We start from the raw sequence: 27,187 nt of genomic DNA on the forward strand, positions 1-27,187 counted from the left end.
TCCCTATATTTCCTTTATATAAACAGGAATGACCTCACTCTGCACTAGAATTTAGTGAACAGACCTGAGGCAGAGTTAAGTTGTTAGGATACATAGGGACAAAATAAGAAAGGCAAAAGGCCAGCTTGAACTCAACTTGGATACTGGGACAAATCAGAACAAGAAACACTTTTACAAATATATTAAAAGTAGGAAGAGAAACAAGGAGTATCTCCATTCTTTACTGGATGCAGCTGGGAACATGACCACAGAAGATAAGAAAGAGGATGAGGTTCTCAATACCTTCTTTATGTCTATCTTTAGAAGTCAGACCAGTTATCCTCAGGGTACTCTACACCTTGACCTGGAAGTCTCATATGGGAAACACAATAAACCCCCCACTCTTTAGGTGGAAACAGAGACCTATTACTCCACTTAGATTGCCACAGATCAGTGGGGCTGAATGAGATCCATTCCATCATCTATCAGTGTTCCTGGTCCCATGGAGAGGTCCTGGAAGACTGGAGACTTGGCAGTGTGACTTCCATCTACAGGAAGGGTCATATGGAGGACTGGGAACTAAGGCCTGTCAGCATGACCTTGGTGCCAGGAAAGGATATGGAGCAGGTCACATGGTATGCATGGGACAACCAGGGCATCAGGTCCAGCCACAATGGGTTCATGAAAGGCAGGTCCTGCTTGATCAACCTGATCTCCTTCTGCAATTGTGTGACCTGCCCAGTGGGTAAGGGAAAGGCTGTTGATGTAGTCTGCTTAGACTTCAGCAATACATTCAACAGCATCTCCCATTATATTCTTCTAGAGAAGCCAGCAGTCCATGGCTTGGACAGATATACTCTGTTGGGTAAAGAACTGCCTGAAGGGCCAGGCCCTGAGAATGGTGGTGAATGCAGTCACATCCAGCTGGCAGAAGGTCCCAAGTGGTGGGGTTGGCATTCAGGTCTGTCCTCCTCAATTATCTTTATTGACAAGCTGGATGAGGGCATTGAGAGCACCCACAGTAAATCTGCAGATGACACCAAGTTGGCTGGAAGTGTCAATCTGCCTGGGGGTAGTGAGGCCATACAGAGGGATCTGGACAGGCTGGAGAGCTGGGCTAAAACCAATGGGATGAGTTTCAACAAGACAGAGTGCTGGGTCCTACACTTCGGCCACAGCAAAAACAGACAGTGCTTCAGGCCTGGGGCAGAGTGGCTGTAGGACTGTGTAGAGGAAATGAACCTGGGGGATACTGGTAAATACTCAGCTGAACATGAGCCAGCAGTGTGCCCAGGTGGACAAGAAGGCCAATGGCATCCTGGCTTGCATCAGAAATAGCGTTGTCAGGAGGAGCAGGGAAGTAATTGTCCCTCTATACTCAGCCCCGATGAGACTGCACCTCAAGTACTGTATTCAGTTTGGGGCCATCACTGCAAGAAAGACATCAAGGCCCTCAAGCATGTTCAGAGAAGGGCAGTTGGTGAGGGGTCTGGAGAATAGGCCTTATGTGGAGCGGCTGAGGGTGCTGAGATTGTTCAATCTGGAGGAGGATGAGGGGAGACCTTACTGCTCTCTGTAACTACCTGAAGGGAGGGTGTATTGAGCTGGGGGGTGGCTTCTCTCGTGTAACTAGCGATAGGATGAGAGGGAATGGCCTCAAGTTATGCCAGGGGAGATCCAGGTTGGACATTAGGAAATATTTCTTCTCCAAAAGTGTTCAGCACAGGAATGGGCTGCCCAGGGAGGTGGTGAAGTCACCAACCCTGGTGGTATTCAAGGAACTTTTAGACACTGTGTTGAAGAACATAGTTTAGCGAGAACTATTGGAGATAGGCAAACAGTTGAACTGGATGGCCTTGTGTTTTCCAACCATGGCGATTCTATGATTCTGTAATGTTTAAATGGCATTTCATTACCAGGCTGTTCAAATGCAGAACAGACATAACACCAAACGGTCCTCTCAGATATTAGGCTATGGTGTGATCTTACATGTAAGGCCTTCAGCTTTATTCCTTGATTTTTGCCTAACTCCTAGATAGTCCAAAAATTATTTGAAGTGTTGGATCCATTATTTATTCCACCTGCCTCTCCACTAAGTAGTGACAGAGAGTGTTGTCCCCAGCTCTGCTGCTAAGCACCAGAAGCTGCCCATCAACCTGCCAGGTGACAAGGTGAACCTTACTAAATATAATCTGTGGAACTAAGGTTATAGGTGAGAATTATACAGTAATTCACATACTAAAATCCACATGAGGGCAGTGCCTGGAAGGAGAGCTGGAATCACATGGGGAAAATGGGAGTGTGAGACATGTCTCTTCCCTCCTCTGGCAGGTGTGCTGCCTGACTCATGCTGTTCCAGTTCAGCCCAGGAAGAAGCCATTGGCTGTGGTCACTTGATTCATGTTTTCCCAGAGATCTGTCATGGGCTGTACCACATCTGCCTGGGGTCCCAGACAGAAATGGAGATGAAGGTGGGGAGAAAAAGAGGGAAATATCTGTGTGCAGAGCAACTAAGTCTGGAAGCTCACTCACTGCCAATGCCACATGTGCAAGTAAAACTGAAAAGAAATTGAGATAAGAAAACCTATGATGAAAAATAATTAAAAGCTTTCATCTGAAATCTTTAAATCACCACACAAATATATTTCCAAATGGGATGATGTGGCTTTATCACAAGGCTTGGGTTGGGTGTTTGCTCAGCATGCTCCCATGGCCTGGGCTGGGCAGGAAAAGACAGCTGTTTATCATGGCCCTTGGGGTGCAGCATGGGGTGTGCTGCCCAACGCTGCTCACTTATTTTAGTAAAGAAACAAAACAACAAGAAAGGAAATCTGAAAGATAGTTGCTTTCTTCAGCATGTTTCAAGAACAAACTCACTGGTCTACAGAGAAAACATCTGTATTTTTCTCATGTCTCTAGAAAAGATGGTAATGATTCCACCTACTCAGAGATATCTATAATTTCCAGCTTAGGAATTTATTCCATACCAAATTTCAAGGCAGCTTTCCTCTTCCAAATAATTTGAGAATGGCTTTTCCCTCCTCTATTTGCAAACAGCTCAAGCTGATGCAGAATTGCAGCACAGTCATCAAATTTCTGAAAAGATTCACCAGTGTTCTCTACCAAGAAAGAGAATGGTGGGCTGGAAAAGTGTGTTTAAACACTGGAATTTACAGCACCATCTGTTAAAAAATGGCTACTTCCTCACACATGAATTTTTAAGGGAATTTTTGTCAGTAGCACACAACACGCAGAGTGCATCATTTTGGGAGTCTCCAACCAAATCCACGAGGAAATAAAACAGCAAGGAGGGAATGAGCTGTTGGGTGGCACACAAGTGGGGAGTCTCGAGGACAGTGTAACTCAGAACGTAGTTTACTAAGTGGAACTGTTCATTAGGGTCAAGAACTCATCAAAATGTGCTCAAGATGGAAATATGCATTGGCAAAAGTTCATGGGCATGACAGGTAGTTTTGTTTCAAAACAATGGAGAGGGACATGGTTTCCAAGGGGCTGCTGCTTTCTGAACGAATCTGTCTGAGATAACACAAAAGAGCTATGGAGCATGCTTTTGCAACGGCTAGGTTTCTCAAGACATGGGGAACTGGGAAGTGCATGGAGCTCTTAAAGACACAGATAACACTGTTTGAACTTTTCCACTATTTGATGATGTTCAGATTAACTGTTACAGATGGAATTGTTATTTCCTAATCCTACAAGTGCTGACATTAAATTGAATATGGAAATCACTGACAAATTTCTGCAACAGAGTTTCAGCATATTCATTTTTTCCTTCCTTCTCTCTCTCCCTTTGCACATATGGAAGAACACAAAATACAAATTAAGTCACAGTCTGTGTCTACTGACAACATCACTAGAACTCTTCCGCAGCTCATCTGAGAAAAAGCATCAGATTTTCACACAGTATCTGATGGCAATTCAGTCCCTACTCCTACTGGATCCCGGCCTTTAGAAGAACTAAGTCACCATGAGTACTCTTCAGCCAACATAGGGGGCTGGTGAGGTTTACTCCCTCCAGCAGACAGACAGTGGGTTACAGGAAGGCAGCCAACACAAGCAACGAAGCCCCTTGCTGGCACTGTGAACAGACCACCCAACAACACATTCCTGGAATAAGCTGCTCCCTGCTAAAGCAGCAGCAGAACTGGCTGCTGTTAGCATATGTGTTAACATCCAGACAAGTATCTGAAGGAAAACATCCATCACGAGGGAGAAGAAAGAAGTTAGAGGAGAGCTAGGTGGACTTAAACAGACCCATGTGGGAATACTGTTATGAATTAGGTGCTAGAGGGAGGCCTCTGACACCAGCTTGTTTGGCTGCAGTGGTATAACTTGTGTTATCCAGCCAAACATGATGACAGCCTAACACAGCCATGAAGACTGTATGGAAAGTATAAAGACATGGACTAAAAACACACTCGGTGTCAGATGCAGCACACCTCATTTAACATCACAGGTTTTGACTTTTCAAACTCAGGTCTGTCAGCCACAGATCAGGTTCAGAAATTCTCAGATTCTTGTACTCTTTCATACATCACAATAAAACCTGCATTTTATTCAGTACAACATTTCTCATTCACACACAACATCAGCATTTTATGTATTTATATAATATGTCATTTAACAGTCTATGAAACACGTGGATCAAACTCGCATTTTTTGCATTTGCTTTAGTAGTTGCTCATTATTTCTGCTTGACCTTTCATTGCTAACTTATATAAGAATTTGTTTGGTTGTGTTACCCCAGTCCAAAACCAAGCCAAAGGTGCAACTCCACAGCATGAACTATAACCTACTGTAATTAATATTCTTTCACTTGCATCTTCTAGCTGTTTGAGATACCTCTTTGGACTTTACAAATATGTAAAGCAGATCACATAACACAGCAATGACGGATTATAGCTGGGCTAAAACCAATGGGATGAGGTTCAACAAGAGCAAGTGCTGGGTCCTGCACTTTGGCCACAACAACCCCAGGCATTACTACAGGCTTTTGGCAGAGTGGCTGGAAGATCTGGTAGAGAAAATGAACCTGGGGGATACTGGTAAATACTCAGCTGAACATGAGCCAGCAGTGTGCCCAGGTGGACAAGAAGGCCAATCCTGGCTTGCATCAGAAATAGCGTTGCTAGGAGGAGCAGGGAAGTAATTGTCCCTCTGTACTCACCACTGGTGTCTGCACCTCAAGTACTGTATTCAGTTTGGGGTCCATCACTGCAAGAAAGACAAGGAAGCCCTTGAGCATGCCTAGAGAAGGGCAGTGAGGCTGGTGAGGGGTCTGGAGCACAGGCCTTGTGAAGAGCGGCTGAGGGAGCTGAGATTGTTCAGTCTGGAGGAGGATGAGGGGAGACCTTATTGCTCTCTATAACTACCTGAAGGGAGGGTGTATTGAGCTGGGTGTTGGCTTCTTCTCTCTTGTAACTAGTGATAGGATGAGAGGGAATGGCCTCAAGTTATGCCAGGGGAGACTCAGGTTGAACATTAGGAAATTTTTCTCCTCCAAAAGTGTTCAGGCACAGGAATGGGCTGCCCAGGGAGGTGGTGGAGTCACCGACACTGGTGGTATTCAAGGAAATTTAAGACGTTGTGTTGAGGAACGTGGTTCAATGAGAACTATTGGAGACAGACAGTTGAACTGGATGGCCTTGTAGGTCTTTTCCAACTGTGGTGACCCTATGATTCTGGGATTAATATGTTACTGCTGGTCAGCTAAACTGCAGTAACTGGTATTACTACTGTTCCTAGCACACCTCACAAAACAAAGTGCATTCTGATTAGTATATGGACTGCACTGAGATCCTAACTGAAGAGAAGCCACAGCAGTGTCTTTTTTTGAAGAAAACCCACAGATGCCAACCACCCCCTTCCTAGATGGAAAGCCTGCAAGATGCAAAGGACTGTAACATGACAACCTTGGGCTGGAAAAAAATGTCATCAAGAACTATACTAAATTTACTTACTGTATTCCTGTTAAAAGCAACTCCTTGAAGCGTAATATTATTAAGTTCTTTATGCAGTACAATTTCCAGAAAAGAGTCTGTGGTGACATGGAGATTGGAGGGAAGGGAACAAGCAACTTGTAGCCCCAATTTAAGGACGTTCTGGCTGGTTCTGCACATATGTACAAGCCCTGAAGGCTCCAAAGGACTTTTTCAGAAAGCAGAGATTGCAGAGAAGATGATGCACATTAGACAGATGATGCAGGACCCACTATAGGACTCAGATCTGCAAAAAAACCCTCTGTTGCCTAACACTGGCACACTAACAAAAGCAGCTTCAACATCCCACAAAATCATGGTTTATATCAATGTTTGTTAGATACTAATTAAAGCACTATTAAAGAGCAAGGAAAAGAACGCTGAAGATTTATAACAATTATGCTAAATTAAGCAAAAGGAATGCCAGTACAGATGTTTGTTTTTACAGATAGCATCAACTGGTTGCTTTTCTTTAAAGTCTCCCCAAGCCAGCAAACCCTCCTTGTAGAATTTAAATTATTCAGTACTTCTTAAGAAGATAAACACAGGAAAACAAGAATGTACCTTTTCACTGCTCATTTTGTTCTTTCTGTGATGAATATACATTTCCTTGAATAGATCTCTCCTATTTAATAGGATATTGATCTTGTTTAAGGAAGTTACAAGAGTTTCCATTCATTTTGTCAGTGGTTAAAAAAACTGCATGGTGACAGGATGGTTAAAAATTCACCTCCAGAAACTTAATACTCATAGCACTCAATTAAGAAATCTGCATGAATCACACATGGCAACTCTTTGCTAATCATTTTAAGTAGGTAAAAAATACATACTTTTAACACAGAGAAAATTTAAGAAATCTCGCATCAAATAATGGGAGAATAATTGTCCTTTGGAGACAAATTCTAGGATGTTTTTCCACTACACCAGTAACTCAGTTCAACAAACCTTTCAGTTTAATACAAAGAATCATAAAGTCATAGTGGTTGGAAGGGACCTCTGGAGATCATTTAGTTTAACCCAGAGTTAATATCTCCAGACTACCTCCAGAGAAGGAGAATCCACCACCTCTCTGGGCAGGCTCAGAGCAGACAGTGCTCTGTCGCTCTCAAAGAAAAGCAGTCCTTCCTCATGTTTGCCTCAAATTTTCTGTGTTCCAATTTCTGCTCTCTGCCCCTTTATTCTATTGCTGCACACCACTGAAAAGAGCCTGGACCCATCCACTTGACTCCTGCTCTTCAGGTATTTGTAAGCATATTTATAAGCACTGATGAGACCATCCCTCTTTTTTCTTCTCCAGGCTGAACAGCCCCAGGTCGCTCAGCCTTTCCTCTGAAGGGAGATGTTCCAGGCCCCTCATCATCTTTGTGGCCCTTTGCTAGACTCTCTCCAGCAGCTCCCTGTCTTTTTGGAATTGAGGAGCCCAGGACTGGACCAGAATTCGCAGAGTGGCCTCACCAGGGCAGAGTAGAGGGGGAGAATCGCTTCCCTTGACCTGCTGGCCACGCTCTTTTTAATACAGCTCAGGATATCGCTGGCCTTTGTGGCAGCGTCAAGATCACACTGCTGGCTCATGGTCAATCCACTGTCCACAGAGCATCCAGGTCTTTCTCTGCAGAGCTCCCCTCCAGCAGGCCAGCCCCTCCTTAGCCTGTACTGGTTCATGCTGCTATTTTTCCCCAGGTGTAATGTGTGCTCTTGTTGAAACCTATCAAGTTCCTCCCTGCCCTGTCTGTTCAGGTCTTGCTGAATGGCAGCACCACCTCCTGCTCTGTCAGCCACTCCTTCCAGCTTTGAATCATCAGCAAACTTGCTGAGGGTGAACTTTATGCCTTCATTCAGGTAGCTGATGAAGATGTTGAAGATGACTGGACCCAGCACTAACCCCTGGTGAACACAACTAGTTACAGGCCTCCAACCAGACTGTACACCATCAGTCATGACCCTCTGAATTCTACGAGTTAATTGGTTTTCAATCCACCCCACTGACCCACTCATCTATCCCACATTTCCTAGTCATCTTTACAAGAATAGGAGATAGTGTCAAAAGCCTTGCTGAGGCCAAGGTACACACACATCCACTGCTCTTCTCTAATACTCCAAAATTGTGATGATATCACAGAAGGCTACCAGAGTGGTTGAGCATAATTTCCACGTGATGAATATGTGCTGACTACTTCTGATAACCTTCTTTTCTTCCAATTGCTTGGCGATGACATTGAGAACAAGTTGCTCCATGACCTTTCCAGGACAGAGGTATAGCTGACTGGTCTGTAATTGCAAAGATGACAGAGAACAATCCAGCAAACACTTCTGACAGTTGTCTGAGTACTTGTGAGTGAAACCCATTGGGGTCCATGGACTTGTGGGCATTGATTTTGCCTAACCAGTCTTTTTCCAGCTGCTCCTCAGCCAAGGGGAGGTCATCCTTCCACCAAACTCTACTAGCCCTTCAGTTTAATAATCACAGAATAGAAAATTAGGTTGCTTGATTTTGTGTCTATATGTACCAACAACTAAAAATAAGCAAGATAACACTCTTGGATTTTTTCATTCAGAACTATTTTTAATCCCAACAGACAAAAAGCAGTGTTCTTGACAAAGATATTAAGTTCTTACTTCTTCTTCAGAGGCTAGAATCAAATACCACAAAAACATTAACAAAAAATTGCCAAGATGGCACGTAACTTCTGTAGTTCAGTCTGATGTGACTCACTAGGAACAAAACTGTAAGTAATCAGTCAGCAGTTAACGGAAAACATCCTTCCACTTCTTGTAGCCAAGGAAAACTAAGAGCATTGCTTTTCTTCTTTGCTCAGAAACAAATGTTACACCCATAAAGCTAAAGTAATTTAAAATACACACTTTTGATGTTATATGCAAGAATACTAGTTCACAGAATCACAGAATGTTTCACATTGGAAGGGACCTATAAGGATTTCAAGTGGCATCTTTTAACACAGAAGTGTTGATATAAAAGGTAGGTAGGTAATACGTGACCCTTCCAACTCCTGCAATTGAGTGATTCTATGAAATCAGTTAAGGTGCTCTACTTCTACTGTTCTTCATGCTTATTTTATTTAGTTAAGCTAGAAACAAGTTGACAAAACTTCTTGGATAAAACAAGAAGGCCCTGTTCCTTGGTCATGCTCTTCTCATCAGAGAAATAAAGAAATAAGCAAAGAAACCATATGTCTTGGAGACAGAAAAGAAGATGACTTGCAACCACAATTCTCTCTTTTTTGGAAATATGGGAATTGAATAGGAATTTCCTTATAACTACATTTTGCTTGCCCTATTTTGTCTCCATGAAAGAAAACAAAAAAAAAAAGATTTCCTCAGCAATAGCCTCAGTGTGTGCACACAGAGAATATACTGACAGAAACTTCTGTGCCATATCTGTGGACAGAGAGCAGCTATTTCCATCATACACTGCAGAGAACACTGCCCTAAGAAAGCTTGCAGCACTGTTAAATAATCATCTAACAAATGTGAAAGGAGCTTTATTTTGAAAATGTTTTCAAAAAGAATTAGTAAGTTCAGGAAACACTGTTGATTTCCTGAGAACATGGAGTGCATTCACCATGAATCATTAACTCTCACTTGAGATCATCCTTTAGTCACACAAAAGCAGAATTATAGAACAAAGCATTTTAGAAACAACTTACCAACCAAACAATTGGATAACATTGGTCATAAAGCCATGAGTAATTTGGGAGAAAAACTGACCCACAGCCAGATAAACAAAGAGATGAGTAAACTGCTTTAAATGGCATAGGTCTCTTGTAAAAGAAGGAGCTCATAATGAAATGTTCAACCTTCTTTAATACTGTTTTGTCTTAAGTTTACATTCCTAAATGACATGGGGAAAGACACAGTTATGGGATATCTTTATGAAAGATATCTTTTTTCTACCCTTGCTAACCAGCAGTTCAAGACTTTCATGAACACCCCAATAAAGATCTAACTCTTTGACTGAATAGAGACAACACTGAAAACCTAAATGTCCAATGCTATTTTTTGAAGAAGCTCATTCAAGAGACTCACAGTCCTTTGGTTTTCTCCTCCATTATGTTTAATTCTGTATGCAGTACGGATAAGGAGGCTACAAACTTCCTTGCTCATGTCAGTTGTCTCAGTAATCTGAAGAAAAACAGACAAATGAGAAAGAATGCAATTAACTTAGTAAGTGCAAGTTATTCTCTATTAATATCAGCAACATAACCACAGATCTGTCCCTTATAGCTGAACACATGAGATGCTCTGAAAACAAAAGCTGAACTCAAAAGAAAGTTTCTTTTTGTCGAAGCAGTCTTTTTTGACACATCTTGAATGAACTCAGCATCTTTGAGACATCCAAGGTTGAAGTGAAACAAATCAAGGTACCAGAAAAATTTTAAACACAAATAGACAGACAGTACAAACATAGGACTTGTCTCCTTGGAAACCAACTGGAAGTATATTAAGTTTCTGATGGCTGCCCAGAGACATTTCAATTATATAATGTTTCAAAAATAAAAAATATATCCCTCTGCCAGATGATGACAAAATACCACAGAAAGACTTTAAGGAACAATTTTTGCAGATCCAGTGGGTTAATCTCAAAGTTTACTAAGCTAACCAGTCCAGACACTGCTGTGCAGCACAATTTGGTGCTGTGCGTGGCTTTGGGTGCCATAATATAACAAGTACATAAAACTATTAAGAGAGCCTAGGTTAACTATAGGCATCCATTCGTTGCAAGATTCTGCGTGAAGAATTTCTGCAGCTTTAGTGTAAGGAAATAATATTTTTTCCAGCAAGATCTTGCCAAGATGCGTCAAGAAGGAAAATAGTCGACTGTAGCTGAATAAGAGGCTGCTCCAAAAGTAATGCCTCCTCTTTTATGTTGGCCCACCATGGCAGAGGAGGATGTTGGTGGTATGGCAGTAGAGGTGGAACCTTCCCATTACATTTTGGTGCCATGCAACAGCTGGCAGCTGAGTGGCAGTCTTGATACTGAAATGTGTATGAAGCAAAGGTCTGAATTCTTCCACATAGATAATACTGCACCCACTGACATTCATGGATGCTTGCTGAATGTTTATCGAGACCAAACAGTGGATGTAGCAGAGTGAGGTGGTGGGTGATGCATTTCAGCAGTGGTGACAGTGATATGAAACACAAGCCACATGCTGAATAATCATCCATGGCTGTCATACCATGAAATGAAGAGCATCTTGATCAGCTCATCCATACGAATCAGTGGATTATGACCAGGGAACTGCATACAGAACTGAGTTATCAGTTTCAGTGCATTGGAAATGATGATGACAACGTTGAGATATAGCCAAGTTTGCATCAGGTAGGCTCCTGAATGCTCACATGGGAGCAGAAGGGACACTATATGAAAGTCTGTCAGGACCTCCTGAACCAATACAAGGCTGAAGGTGAGAGTTTCCTGAATCACATCATTACCAGTGAAAAGATGTGGTATCTCCACTACTCCATACATATATGGAGTGTCAACATGTCAATTTCTCACTGAAGAAAAAGCTGAAAGTGCACTTCAGCTCAGCAGGCAGAGTGATACGCACTTTCTTTTTGGATAGAAAAGAGGTGATCCTCCTGGATTTCCTGGAACCCCAACAAACCATCAATTCTGACTGCTTACCAAAGCTGAAGGCTCAAACTTCCAGAATCAGGCTAGAGAAGAAGACAATCTTTCTCTTGTTAACACAATATGGCCAAGCCCCAAAGTAGTTTGTAGACCATGGAGCTTGACTGGACTGTCCTATTGCACCTACCATACAGTCCAGATCTGGTGCTTTCTGATTTCCATCTGTTCAGAGCAATGAAAGACAGACTGTGTAGGCAACATTTTGCTAGAAAAGATGCCATCATAGCAGCAGTGAAACAGTGGGTCACATCTGCTAGTGCAGATTGTTATGAACATGGCATGCAGACTTCTGTTCATTCCTGGAGAAAATGCATAGCTAACAGTGGTGACTATACAGAAAAATAGTACTTTGTAGGTAAGAATTTCTCAATCTAATAGTGTTATTGTGCTCCTTGTTTCTGATGCAATTTCAATGGAAATAAATAGCAGACATTTCTTTCAGAGTGACTTACGTAGATTATATAGCAGGTTAACTACTGTTTGTATAGTTTAATATTCTCTTTCTTAAGACATAGAATCTTAAATCTGAAGTTGTAAGAAAGATATATTTTACTTAAACTGGGGGAACAAAAAGGAAAAAAAAAAACAACAATCACCACTTACATGGGAAATAAATTCCTGGGCAATCATATGTCCTCCAAAAGAAAAGAGTATAAAGTTGGTAAGAAGATGTGTTATAAGACACTGGATGTGATATTGTTCTGTATCTGCTATGTTGTTTACAGAAGCCTGCAGATCTCCAAATGAAAGGACAGTACGGTTGTAGAGCACCATCAGATGACTGTAGACTGCTTGAGATTCTACCTGTAAGGAATAATTTCAAAGGATGCAGGATCAGAGAGAATTAAAGGTTACCTATGGTATTTTTCCTATGGATTTATTCACTAATAGGAAATTGAATACTTGGCAGAAATACACAAACATAAAAAGTCTGCACTTCGGCAGCTGGGCAAACAGGGAAGGAAGGGCAGTACACATTTCTTTTAAAGTGATTCACACACACAAAGGTGGGCAGAATGGATTTGTTAACTTTCTTTAGTCTTGCAAACTAAGCAAGAAGGGCACAAAGCCAGGATTTGACCTTTTTTAATAATAAAAGGAAATAGAGACAGTCCCTCAGTAGAACATAGTCAGATTTTTGCATTGTGGGAAAAAGAACATAGGATCCTCAAGGGCTCATTTCAGTATTGCTGCTAAAATCAATTAAATCCCCATGCAACCTGACCTCAACTGATAAAATGCTCTGGTAAGAATGCCATTTTTTCCATCTTCCTGTGTTGTTTGCAAATTATGTTTTTACCTTCTGAGTTAGCCAATAAAAACTAATTTTTATTGGGTGTAGAAAACAGAAGACTTTGGCTCCTACAGAACAGAAAAAGAACTAAACTAACATTAATGCTTTTCACTCTACTAAATCCAAACTGAACAAACTGATAATTAAGAAGTAAATAAATAAGATAAAAACTTAGCCTACAAACATGTAAGTGCCGGGGCAAGGGAAAAAATAAAGCACTGCAAACTCAAAAGAAAAGGACAAATATTTCTCAACCATGTTCAGAAAGACAACTTGTTTCTGTCAGTTATCTAAACTCATTTTTTCTGATTCCTTCCCCATTAACATAAAATAGTCTGAAAAGGCTATAATAAAAAAAGCAAAGACTTAACTTAAGGCATAAGCTTAGCATAAGCTGTAGGAATCCATGTTAAGTAGCCTTTTCTGTGGAAAATAAGTCTTTTTTACTCTAACTCAAAAAAAGGCTCATACAGAATTGAAATATGAGAACTCCAGGAATAGATGAGTAACTGCGTGGGATCTCAGTGGAAAAGCCTTCTTCTCATTATGTTTGTCATACATTGATTGAGAATAACAAGCTGATAGTATAAGGGACACACAAGAAGAAGGTTTTACATATGGGACAATGTGACTTCATACTGAGGTGCTGGAGCTGAAAAATACTGCTTATGTATAGATCTCAGCATACACATGGTCTTTGGCTTTTCTAAGCCATATTTACTGCTTGGGCACTGAGTACTTTCCCAAAAGTATATTCTAAAACTCTCGTTCCTTTAATCCACTATACCTCTAGCCTAACTCAACTAATATTTCACCTCTGCTCCTGGAACATAAGAAGTTAAAGAGAAAACAATTAAAAAGTGATTGACATGTAAGCTTGCATACATAGTAGGGGGCGGGAAGGACACAAAATATTACAAACTGCGCAGGAGAATTAGATGTAAAATGAAAACATGATGTTTTACTAGTGTGATGTATTAAGCTTTCAGTTTTCTGTTGCACACAATTTATCTTATAACAACAAGGCATAAGCTGACTCCTGACTGATTATTACTGATTATTATTACATTACCCACCATTGTTTGAGTTCGTTGTTGATTTTCATTCTGAGGACAGTAGTAAAATGCCAACAGCCATAGCAAATCATCTGGGGCTACAGCTGCCTTCAGTAATTGTTCTGCTGCAATATCCAGCCATTCTCCAAAACAAGCAACCAAAAACCAGATTTCATAAAGGTCAGCAGAAGAGCTGGAAAATGAAGAAGAGGCAATTAAATACTTTGTTAAACACTTCAAAATTTCTTAGACTAAATGCAAAGAACACTGATATGAAAATAAAGATAATTTTAAGATAATACCTTACCTGCTAAGCAGACTCATTTATTCTACTATCTGCAGAAAGGTCAAAGAGGACACTCAGTGCTATTAACAGATTAACTCTGTCTATAAAACAGAATATCTCTAACACCAATTTCCAATATATAGCATTGAAAAGATATTATGTATTAAAATATACACCATAAATCATTCTTACTGTATAGTCTTCAGTCTAAGGATTACCAAAACTTTAAATCACAATTTACATTCTAATATACTGTTGTCATATTTCAGTTTTCAGTTTCTCTGTCTTGTTTACACAGCACATTGGTAGTTTATGAGGAAATATATTAAGAGGAAGTAAGAATAAAGCTTTTAGGGAAATCCATTTCCTGACTCATAATTCAGTTCTTTAACGAAGATTTGAATGATGTTTACAATTTTGGCTGTTGCAGAAAGGAAAGGAAAGATCTGAATAGGACACAGCTCATCTCTACACTCTCTCAAATGCTCACCTAAAGCAAAGCTAGACAATCTTCATCACAGTTGACACAACTAAAGAAAGGAGACAGAAGGGAGTGATGCAAATCAAAAACTTAAACAAAGCATGAAAGAAAGAACAGAGGGCTGTGATCAGCTGTGCAGAATCTTATCTGGAGGCATATAGCAAGCTGTACTGTACCAGTCTTACTGAACATTTACATCAAGGATGTGGATGAAGGGATAGAGTACATCCAGCAGGATAGAGTACATTCAGAAACACCTGAACAGATGGAAGGACTGGCCAGAGAAGAACTTGATAGGTTTCAACAAGAGCAAGCGTTAAGCATTACACCTGGGGAGGAATAACTGCATGAACCAGTACAGGCTAAGGAAGGGGCTGACCTGCTGGAGGGGAGCTCTGCAGAGAAAGACCTGGATGCTCTGTGGACAGTGGATTGACCATGAGCCAGCAGTGTGATCTTGACGCTGCCACAAAGGCCAGCGATATCCTGAGCTATATTAAAAAGAGCGTGGCCAGCAGGTCAAGGGAAGCGATTCTCCCCCTCTACTCTGCCCTGGTGAGGCCACTCTGCGAATTCTGGTCCAGTCCTGGGCTCCCCAATTCCAAAAAGACAGGGAGCTGCTGGAGAGAATCTAGCAAAGGGCCACAAAGATGATGAGGGGCCTGGAACATCTCCCTTCAGAGGAAAGGCTGAGCGACCTGGGGCTGTTCAGCCTGGAGAAGAAAAAAGAGGGATGGTCTCATCAGTGCTTATAAATATGCTTACAAATACCTGAAGAGCAGGAGTCAAGTGGATGGGTCCAGGCTCTTTTCAGTGGTGTGCAGCAATAGAATAAAGGGGCAGAGAGCAGAAATTGGAACACAGAAAATTTGAGGCAAACATGAGGAAGGACTGCTTTTCTTTGAGAGCGACAGAGCACTGTCTGCTCTGAGCCTGCCCAGAGAGGTGGTGGATTCTCCTTCTCTGGAGATATTCAGTAGCTGCCTGGATACTTTCCTGTGGAAACCATTGTGGGGAACTTGATTGAGCAGGGGGTTAAACTAAATGATCTCCAGAGGTCCCTTCCAACCACTATGATTCTCTGATTCTGTGACAGAACAAGGAATAGCTGAAAGGAGATTAAGAACCAGAACAGTCCTATTAGGTTAGGGAAAATGTTTAAGAATCATAGATTTTTCTTAAATTTCATTCCTGGGGTTACCCAGAGCTGCTGTATCACTCTTCTCACGAAACTTCAAAACATTTTACAAATTTCTAGAGTAAATGAATTTATCTAATACCAGTATATCACCTGGAGAGTGTGACAAAATGATAGCTGGAATACACTGCTTTATCTTTACGACATTCTGAAGAGGTATGTTGTCCCATTTTATGGCTGAAGACTTGATGTGCACAGATAATAATCTATGTGTGATGTATATTGTTGACACATGTTGTTTATGGGTAACACAGAAATTACTGACTCTCTAAATGACTCTGCTTATGCGTCACAGAATCCCAGGGTGTCAAAATTCAATTCCTAGGACACAAATCTACCACATTATTATTTCTGGATAAACTTGACCACTGCCTTCATACATAAGAGGTTGGTATAATATTGTCAGAAAAATAGATTACTGAGAAACTGATACAGATGACACTGTTGTCGATATTCTGCAACTTTGGGAGGGTAGCAGAATGCCTCTGACTGCAAAGTCAGAATGCCTCTGACTGCAAAAACTGGAGATGTATGTCAAAACATTAGACTAAAATTCCTTAGATAAGGGAACATGATCAGCACTGCTGAAGTCTTTGAAGTTCTTAGAATCAGGAAATTCAACATTAAAAACCTTTGAAAAGACTTCAAAAACAAAACCTGGATAGTGACCTAACACAACAGCCTTCCCTTCAGCATAACAACCTGCTTATCTGACCATAATTCAATGTTGTGACAAGGTAGTGGGATAGGTTAGGTCTGAAACCCAATGATCCACAATCAAACAAAAAAAAATAATTGTAAGTTTATTACTGAGAACAGACAATTATGGGTAATACTGGCAGTATTTATGACTGGAAGCATTCATGGCTCAAAGGGCAAATACATGTTCTTAAATATATGTATTACACTGCTTTTAACAGGCACTAAGCAGAACAGAATCCTTTTTTACCTACACAGTTCAGACACCACTAAGCATACAACTCCCAGTGACTTTTCTGTATGATGACAGTGCCTGGTCTGGGGTCATGTAACTTCCACTTGTGTTCCCATCACAATTTCTGCCCACTCTGTAGTGGCAACTATTGTGGTTCACTTTTTCTGGTACATTATTTTCTCCCAAACTTATGTAAGTTCATTTTGTTTAAAATATCACATAACTTGTACAGTTTACTGAGATGATTACTACTAATAAAAGTAATTGAATGTAGATTCATAGAATCACAGAGCTCAGATTGGAAAAGACCTTCAAGATCATCCAAGTCCAACCACAACATAACCATAGTACCCTAACTATAAAAACCCACTGCTAAATCATGTCTCTAAACATAAAGCAACCTGTTTATTAGAAGAGCACAGAAAACTTTTTGCTGTAAGACTTAGTATTTGGTGAAAAACAAAATCACTGAAAAATGAGAGCACCTTATAAACAGAGCATAGTGTCTATGAGAGAAAAGGGTATGCTGTGCAGTAGCTATTTTTGCTCCTCAGTTAATCTTATTACGCAGAAAGGATATAGAATCAGGAATAAAGCAATGAAAGAAAATTAAATACAGTGCCTTGTTGATATTAGTACTTAAGAACTTAGGTTACATCTTTTTTCTTGCCAGCTGAATGGGATTTGGGAGAAAAAATACTTGTTGTGTGAATTCTAAAGGAAGTAGGAAGATATTCTGGCAAGTACAATACTATTCAAACTACTGTATTAAAGAGGCAAAGGAAGTGAAAAGACAATATAAGCCAATAAAGGGCTAGGGAACAAAGGAAAAGAGACATACTTCTTTTACTGTAATACATTATGATGGATGATAGTTTATTTATTCAGAGTTACATATTTTTAAGAAACCAGGGTCACCCACTGGTCAATTTCAAGGACAAAAACATTTGACAGATTTCAGAGCAGAACAGACAAGACACAGCACTGAGCTGCAGTTCATACACAAAGCAAGAAGTAGGCACCAGACAGCCAGGCTTCAGAAGGAACAGCAAAAAGCTTTTTTTTTTACATTAACAGAAATAAAAGCCTTCACATGTTAACTGAGACAAAGTGAGGATTCAAGGGTCTGCTATCCAAAATACCGAAGTGTTACATGTTTCTATCAAAATACTCCATTTTTAAAATCAAAACTAAACTGGTTCCTGGATTTTTTTTTAATGTCTTTAGGATTCTGCATCCTAAGGACAAGGAACAGGTTATGGCATTGCTAAGGAAAAGTTCTGGTTGATAACTTTGCATTGGACCGTCTCTAGACATGACAATGCCTCTGGAAGTTCTGGTTAAACAGAATTGAAATGCAGTCCTGAATCACCTGTAAAGTATCATGGGAGAAATGGCAGAGTAGGCAGGTAAGCACTTCTGTTACAGCTAGCTGTTTGCTGAAATTTAACAAACAAGGTGTTGTTGTCTTTTGTACATCTCAGGTATATTGGCCAGGTGTACAGATGATGACGTCCTTGTTCAGTAAGTAATTCAAGTGCTAGATTTCAAAACAGAGCTAATTTTAAGAGAAGAATACAGACTTAATGAAATGTGGTAATTTCAGATGACATAACTTTTCACAAAGCAACACACTAAAGTGACAAAAAGCTAGAAATACTGCTTACCTAATGTTTGCATCTTCTACTATAGATTTAAGCATATCTGAAATGTGTTTCAAATGTTGCACCCAGTGTGTAGATGGCAATTCTGAGGAGAGAGAAGGAAAAGAAAAGCCTCAGAAGATGGCTTTTCAGTTTTTTATTTAAAAAAGTTCTGTCCAACTAGAACAGAACAATAAAATTGAACATATTAAGATAGCATTAAAGCTTTTGCACAGGATTCAATTATCAACAAGCAATTTAAATTTCCTCTTAAAATTATCAAATTTTCAACAATAACTTTGTATTTCTTAGAACAGTTCACTGACAGAGTCACGTGAGAAATTAGAGTTAGGAATACTCTCTGAATAAGGCTGATGTACCCTTGTGAAAACTCTAGCTCAATATTAACATACTGTGAGTGGAACAGAATTAACAGAATTGTGATCTATCAAAATAGAAAATCTAACAAAAAAAAAAAATTAGGTTTGCAGAACCTAAACAGCAGAACTCAAACTTCTCTTGTTCAGAGACAAACAAGTCAGTACATTTTTTTTACATATATGGCATATAATCACAATTAATGGTATTATGTTTAGTATGCCTCAGACTTTCATATCTTAATTCCTAACATCATAGTTCTAATACAAAAATAATGCACTCTTTCTTCATCTCTTATCGTTTTCTTTGAAGTTATATCTGTGTAACAGCCATGTAATAATTAGATGTTTCTAATAAAAAATGCAATAAAAGAACATTATGAAAATTGCTACACTAAAACACCCAGCTTAGGAAATGGCAAAATTCAGTCTTAGTACTTTTTAAAGTTTTTTTAACAAATATAAAGTGTATGCAAGGTAGAAAATGCTGCAAATGTGTACTGAAAAAACTTACCAAAAGGGCATCTTAGTAAAGCTATCACAAGAGGCTGGTGGTGGTGAGGGAAGTAGGCCTTCAGAGGAAATTTATGCTAAGATAAAAAATTATTATTTTAAGAGCTTTCTGGTCAGATTTCAAAACAAGCTCATAGCAAACAACCTCATCCAACATAGTAACCAGCAACACAATCTGATACAAAAGAACACAGAAGTAATTCTACACTTTGTTTTAAGATTTTATACAAAGATGGGAGATAGACAGCTGTGAAAAGCTTGACTATTATTTATGGACTGCTTATAGATTTTTTAAAATACATACATAAAAATGACTTAAGAGTGTGAAGAAAATTGCATCTTAAGATATAAAGATATAACCTAATAATATTTATAGGCTTTTTCCCGTAATCATAATACAAAAAGGCTAAAACAAATACTAGCTTAATTTCATTTTCTACTGCAAGCAGGTTCATGCACCATATCAAACTAAGAATTAGTAACATCAATAAAATCTAAGAATGTAATGTAGACTATTGCTTAATGTTTAAAAATGGAAAAATAAAATTCTTAGGATGTGACTCAGCACAAGGCAGGGTAGTCATAGGTAACAAACTGATCCTCTGTTTATCTGAGTGTGCTCAATTCAGACTCACACACCTTGCCCTCAGGCCCTTCACCATATTCACAGTGCTCCTTTGGACACTCTCTACAGTTTTATGTGCCTCTTCTATCGTTGCACCCAGTGCTGCACCCAGAGCAGGAGGTGAGGCCGCACAGCACAGAGCAGAGAGGATGATCCCTCCCCTCACCCACGGGCAGCGCTGGGCCTGATGCACCCCAGGGTACAGTTGTCCCTTTGGGCTGCCAGGGAACACTGCTGCCTCAAGTTCAACTTTATCAGTGTCTAAAAACACCAGACAGGAGGGTGCAAAGAAGACAGTCAAGCTCCTTGCAGTGGTACCCAGTGACAGGTAAAGAAGCAATGGGCACAAACTGGAACGCAGGTGGGTTCCTCTGAGCGTTAAGAAACATTTTGTCACTATACAGGTCTGATCATTGACACAGTTTGCCCAGAGAGATGGTGGAGTCTCTGTCCTTGGAGATGTTATAAGCAGTTTGGACACAGTCTTGTGCAAACCTGCTCTAGGTGGCCATTTATGAACAAATTGTTTGGGTCCAGATGACTTCTATAGATCCCTTTCAACTTCAGCTATTTTGTGAGTCAAGTTGTCCATACCTTAGAACTGGCCTTCTGGAGTAAGAATAGTTAGTAAGAAAGACCAACTCTTGAAATAACTGGGAATGTGGACTATAGAATGTGATATCTTTCTAAACCCAACAAAGATCACATTCAGTTTGGGAAAACGTACTTCATGTGTGAAATACACATGTATGCCTTATAAATAAACAGTATGACACATTCTCTCTACTCACTTTTTTGTTCTGTAAACAATAGTAAATTGAAATTTTAGCATATTAATATACACAGTAATCTTAGCCAGTGTATCACTAGTATAGTAACGCTAGAAGTCTACTTATGATGTAGAACTTAATAATTCCTATATTAAAGTATGGATCCAGTTGATTAGCTTGAATCAAAAATCCCCTTAAAAAGCAGCCCTTGACATGCTTAGTAGCCAAGACAACCCACATCATAAGTTACATATGAAAAACAGTATTGTAAAGCAATTCTTTATTGTGAGAAAACCAGTTTCAGAATATGGCTTAAGCAAAAAAAAACCAGTTTTGCTTCCAATAATACATACATAGGAGTTTGCAGATAACTCTTTTCTTACATAAGCCATCACAAATTGCTAAACAAGGTTCTAGGACACAGAATCATAGAATCATAGCACTGATCAGGTTGGAAAAGACCTTCAAGATCATCAAGTCCAACCACAACCAAACCATACTACCTTAACTCTAACAACCCAAACTTGCTTGGATTACATAATTGCCATTATGTAAAACTGAAAGTAAAAGTTGAAAACTGTAATAAAATATTTATCTAGCTATTTAAAACAACATTCTCAGGTGAAAACCGCTTACAGTCCTAATGAAAAACAACTCTGGAAAAAAAAAAAAGTTTCCATCAAATAAAAACAGTAGTTCATAAAAATATTTAAGTTCATAAATCTATAAATAACCTGACCCCAAATCCTTAAGTCAGCTATTTCTACCAACACAAACTTGCAGGGAATCTGCTTCTACATAGCACAGGGAGGATCATCCCAACAGTGAATCCCAGTAAAGTCTACAAAGTTTTTAGAAAAAACAGCTGGTTCTGACAGTGCCACATAGGAATACGGAATCATTCTCCTGCTATCTTCCAACCCTGTGCAGCTGTCAGACATGACCTGGTTCTTCAAAACATTTTTTTGGATATTTCTGTTCACATTGCCTTTTTTCAATTAACTGTACTCAAAATCCCTAAGACCTTAGATGACCTAGCCACAATTTTCTTCATCCTCTGTCATTATTAATCATTTTACCATTCTCCAAAGAAATTATATCATTGACAGACATCCAGAAAACAGGTTGGATAAAGATGAGTGCTCTATGTATATATGTAATATTAGTAAGGCAAAAAATACATAGTGATTTAAACAGAGTTTAGGAAGAGCATGGGTGTGGAGGGAGGCCCACCCGTGAGGATGCCTCGGGTGAAGCAGTTGACCCCACGCCTCAAGACTTCCTCCACCCGTAAGGACAGAAGGGTTGTTGTCATAAGGGACTCCCTGCTGAGAGGAACAGAGGGTCCTATATGTTGGCCTGACCCTACCTGCAGGGAGGTGTGCTGCCTTCCTGGGGCACAGGTCAGGGACATTTCTAGGAGACTTCCCGGACTGATCTGCCCTTCTGATTACTACCCACTAGTGATAGTTCAGGATGGCAGTGATGAAGTCGCTGAGAAAAGTCTGAAGACTATCAAGGATGACTTCAGGAGACTGGGGCGGGTAGCTGAAGGAACAGGTGTGCAGGTGACGTTTTCTTCTATACCTTCAGTGGCAGGGAAGGATACTGGGAGGATCCAAAAAGCCCACCTCTTAAATAAATAGCTTAAGAGTTGGTGCAAACATAGGAATTTTGGCTTTTTTGACCACGGGGCAATCTACTCGGCACCTGGCATGATGGCTGCAGGTAGAAGCAGCCTGTTTCTGAGGGGTTGGAGAATTCTAGCCAAGGAACTGGTGAGACTTATTGACAGGTCTTTAAACTAGGTATGAAGGGGGAAGGGGACAAAATGAGGGCTGCTGGGGCCGAGGGGGTAGTTCAAGGCTCAAAACAGAGCTTGATGGGTGAAGAGAGTGGAGTTCCTAGGTATGGTGAGAGGCAGGGGGAGGCTGCTTCCCTTAAGTGTCTGTACGCTAATGCGCGCAGCGTGGGAAATAAACAGGAAGAGCTGGAGATCTGCGTGCAGTCTCAAGGCCATGATCTCATTGCAATCATGGAGATGTGGTGGGACAGCTCTCATGACTGGAATGGACGGCTAGCATGGAGGGCTATGTGCTTTTTAGGAAAGACTGGCTGGCAAGACGAGGTGGTGGAGTTGCTCTTTATGTGAGAGAGCAGTTAGAATGTATTGAAGTCCACTTGGGGGAGAGTGACGTAGCAGTGGAGAGCTTGTGGGTGAGAATCAAGGGGCAGGCTGGTAAGGGTGACACTGTTGTGCGTGTGTACTACAGGCCCCCTGATCAGGAGGAGGAGGTTGATGAGGCCTTCCATAAGCAATTAGAAGTAGCGTCACATTCCCAGGCGTTGGTGCTTATGGGGGACTTCAATTATCCAGATATTTGCTGGATGAGCAACTTGGCCAAGCATACGTGGTCCAGACGGTTCTTGCAATGTGTTGAAGACAAATTTCTGATTCAGGTGGTGGAGGAACCGACACGGGGAGGGGTGTTACTGGACCTTATTCTCACTAACAAGGAAGGACTTGTTGGAAGACTGGGGGCAGCTTGGGTTGTAGTGATCACAAGATGGAGTTCAAGATCCTGAGTGGAAGGAGCAAAGCAAAAAGTAGGACTGCTACCCCGCACTTAAGGAGAGCCAACTTTGATCTCTTCCGGGACCTACTTGGAGCTATACCATGGGATAGGGTGCTAGAAGGTAAGGGGGCCTGTGAGAGCTGGTCAGCATTCAGCTGTTAGAGCTGGTCAGCTCTTCTTCCAAGCTCAGGATCAGTGTGTCCCTTTGAGCAAGAAATCAGGAAGGGGTGGCAGGAAACCTGCGTGGATGAGCAAGGAGCTCATGCACAAAGTCAAAGGGAAGAAGAAGGTCCATGAAATGTGGAAAAAGGGTCTGACCACTTGGGAAGAATATAGAAAGGTTGTCAGGGCCTGCAGGAATGCAACAAGGAAGGCTAAAGCACATCTGGAACTGAATCTGGCAGAAGTGATAAAGGATAATAAAAAAGGCTTTTTAAAGTATGTTAACAGTAAAAGGAAGATTAGGGAGAATGTGGGTCCCCTAATAGGTGATGGGGGTGTTCTGGTAACGGGCGATGCTGAGAAGGCAGAGACACTGAACGCTTTCTTTGCTTCTGTCATCAGTGGAAAAGCTCTCCCTCAGGAATCCCAGACCCCGGAGGTTAGTGAGAGAGTCTGGGGAATGGGAGACTTTCCTTCAGTCAGGGAAGAGGTGGTCTGTGAGTGCCTAGGCAATGCTAATGTTCATAAATCCATGGGACTCGATGGAGTGCATCCACGGGTGCTGAGGGAGCTGGCTGAGGTGATTGCTGAACCACTCTCTATCATCTTTGAGAGGTCTTGAAGAATGGGGGATGTGCCTGAAGACTGGAGGATAGCTAATGTCACTCTGGTCTTCAAAAAGGGCAAGAAGGAAGATCCTTGTAATTATAGGCTAGTCAGCCTCACCTCTGTCCCTGGAAAGGTGATGGAACAGCTTATTCTGGATGCCATCTCCAGACAATTGGAAGAAAAGGAGGTTATCAGGAGTAGCCAGCATGGGTTCACCAAGGGGAGGTCATGCTTGACCAACCTGGTGGCCTTCTATGATGTTGTCACTGGCTGGGTGGATGGGGAAAGGGTGGTGGATGTAGTATACCTTGATTTCAGCAAGACATTTGATACTGTCCCCCATGACATCCTTATAACAAAGCTAAGGATGTGTGGGATAGATGAGTGGACAGTCAAGTGGGCTGAGAACTGGCTGACTGACAGTGCAGAGGGTTGTCGTTGGCAGTGCAGAGTCTGGTTGGAGGCCTGTAACCAGCAGTGTCCCTCGGTATAAAAAAGACAGGGATCTCTTGGAAAGAGTCCAGTGCAGGGCCACAAAGATGGTGAAGGGCCTGGAGGATCTCCCCTATGAAGAAAGGCTAAGTGAACCGGGTCTCTTTAGCCTTGAGAAAAGAAGAAAAGAAAAGAGAGGGGACCTGATCCAGGTTTATAAATATCTGAGATGTGGGGGACAAAGTGATAAGGCCAGACTCTTTTCAGCAGTGTGTGGAGACAGGACAAGGGGGAACGGACAGAAACTGCAGCACAGGAGGTTCCGCACGAATGTGTGCAAGAACTTCTTTATGGTGAGGGTGACGGAGCACTGGCACAGGCTGCACAGGGGGGTTGTGGGGTCTCCTTGTCTGGAGATATTCAAGACCCACCTGGACGCCTACCTGTGCGACCTGGTGTAGGGAACTGCTTTGGCAGGGGGGTTGGACTCGATGATCTCTTGAGGTCTCTTCCAACCCTTAAGATTCTATGATTCTATGAAGTAATCTGCCTGCATAATTTTGTGCCAACCATAAGTTAACTTTACAGTAAATTCAGAAACTCTGAAAGGAGGGATTTTAAATCCTAATATTGAAGAAAGCATCTTAACTAAAGCCTCATAAATTAAACTGTATAGCATTCAAATAAAGAAAACATTTAAGATGACTTTCAGAGAAGTAGGCAAGAGTCCATGTTGCAATGTCAGTAGATGAACAACTGTAGACCATGATGCAAACACACCACACACACAACAGGATTAGCCCTGGGTGTTTGGTGGGTGTGGGATCTTCACTTGTTTTCTCCACCCAGTCATCCACACCTGAGGCTACACAATGTGCTGCTGCCATATGCAACCAGAATGGCATAAAATTAACATGTACAGCACCTACATATTAAACATGACAGCTGCAGTTTCATTCTTAAGTCATATTGCCTGAAGATAGCAGATGATAGATTCAATCACAATGGTAATTAAAGGTCAGTACACAACAAGTTTCCACATGAAGGCCCCAAATTTTCTTAACCACCATCTCCCCAAGAAGCTGCAAAACTCAAAGGAATGAAAAATTTCCTTAAGACTAAAACAAAAAGCATTAAAATGATAATTTCCAAAATTACAACATAGGCATTGGAGTTAAAAGTAAACAAAAAACCCAACATGATTATCATGTCTGATCTAAGAAACTAACAAGGAGTTTGTTACCTATAATCTCCCATTTTAAACATTAAAAGTGAGAAACTGAACCTGCTGCTGGTTGAAGTCATACATACAAAAATTAATCTACTAAATTCAGTTTAGTATGAACAATGTACAAGCCTGTGCAAAAGGAAAGATGCTAAGCTGGGAAATTTGAATCTTTAAGCTGAGGAAAGTTTTCTGAGTGGTCACTATTAACAGCCACACATTGGATGGAGATGCAAAGAGCAGACAATAGAGAGGACTGGAGATAGGGTGGGGTTTATTACTTATGTTTTTTTTTATTCTCAAGAACTCTGTTACTTCAAAAGAAAAACTATTAAGATTTTTGTCTGTTCTTGTCAAATCATAGAAGCACTCTATGATAACAAAATAATTGCCCCCGAGAAAATTATGGTTTAGGTTGTAGGACTATTCAAGGATAAATTCAGGTAAATTTCTCCAGTATGTATGCTGGCTTCATACTATATTTCTATTCACAGGCAAAAATGTCTGAACTGAAATTTGGCAAATATGTACAACCATAGGGGGACAACTATTATTAAACTCATTACATTCAGTGACCATTCTTATCAGTAGAATTCATATTTTCTTGCAAAATTTTGTATCTTCTGACTGAAGAGAAACATTAAGAATTAGATCTTGACTAACCTGCTTGTTTTCATTCTGCTGCACCTGAATGAAGAGCTGCATAAATACTCGTATTATGGTCATAACTTCAGGAGTTCCATCAGTTTCCAACAGTGCATTCCTAAGCATTGAAAAGTTAAGATTATGACAGATTAGATAATTTGTCTGCCAACTACAGCAATGTTATTGAAGGGATGAGAAAAGAAAAAGGTACATTCTTTACATGTTCTAGCTTCAAGTCGTGCCTGAGCTCATCATGCTAATTATGCCAGAAGTAGCAACGCTGCAGGGTTTTGTTCTTTTTTTAAAGAAAATACATATAACCTCTACAAATACTCTGGATTTATTATGTATATAGAGTAAACAAACAGATGCATACAATTTACTCTAACAATAAATGAAAAAAAGGATAAAATTAAAAATCAGACTATCACAACTTTGTTAGGCAAAATTGGTATCAGTTTTATGTGTTGAATACAACTAATCCCACACCCACAACTAAGCATGTGTAAGTGCTTTGATGGAAGGCATTCATAGCCATGTTAGAAATTATAATCTCCTGGGATATGGCACCTTGAGCACAAAATATACATATGTGTATCTTGACTTCAATTGTTAAACAGTGCACTCTCAATAAAGTCAGGGTAAAGAAGAAAAATATGTTGTTCAAATATAAAAGTTCCATAGATCAAAAATTACACAAGGAGATAAAATGTTAATATTAAATAATA

General features: G+C 40.6%; 2 protein-coding genes across 2 annotated transcripts in view; one reads left to right on the forward strand and one right to left on the reverse strand.

The window, feature by feature from the left end:
- Nucleotides 1-27,187, forward strand: part of AOPEP (aminopeptidase O (putative)) — a 296,802-nt gene that overhangs the window by 165,919 nt on the left and 103,696 nt on the right. The window lies entirely within an intron of this gene.
- FANCC (FA complementation group C) overlaps nucleotides 9,874-27,187 on the reverse strand; it is an 80,103-nt gene continuing 62,789 nt past the window's right edge. The window contains exons 11-16 of the mRNA XM_065745676.1: nucleotides 26,478-26,577; nucleotides 19,417-19,492; nucleotides 18,550-18,631; nucleotides 14,005-14,176; nucleotides 12,238-12,438; nucleotides 9,874-10,118 (exon numbers count right to left, since the gene is read on the reverse strand). Of these exons, the coding sequence (XP_065601748.1) occupies nucleotides 9,975-10,118; nucleotides 12,238-12,438; nucleotides 14,005-14,176; nucleotides 18,550-18,631; nucleotides 19,417-19,492; nucleotides 26,478-26,577 (775 nt within the window). The 3' untranslated portion in view covers nucleotides 9,874-9,974. The remainder of the gene's footprint in view (nucleotides 10,119-12,237; nucleotides 12,439-14,004; nucleotides 14,177-18,549; nucleotides 18,632-19,416; nucleotides 19,493-26,477; nucleotides 26,578-27,187) is intronic.

Source organism: Cyrtonyx montezumae, unplaced genomic scaffold, assembly GCF_038088225.1.
Source record: "Cyrtonyx montezumae isolate F1298 unplaced genomic scaffold, pur_monq_1.0 scaffold_36, whole genome shotgun sequence".
Taxonomy (NCBI): domain Eukaryota; kingdom Metazoa; phylum Chordata; class Aves; order Galliformes; family Odontophoridae; genus Cyrtonyx; species Cyrtonyx montezumae.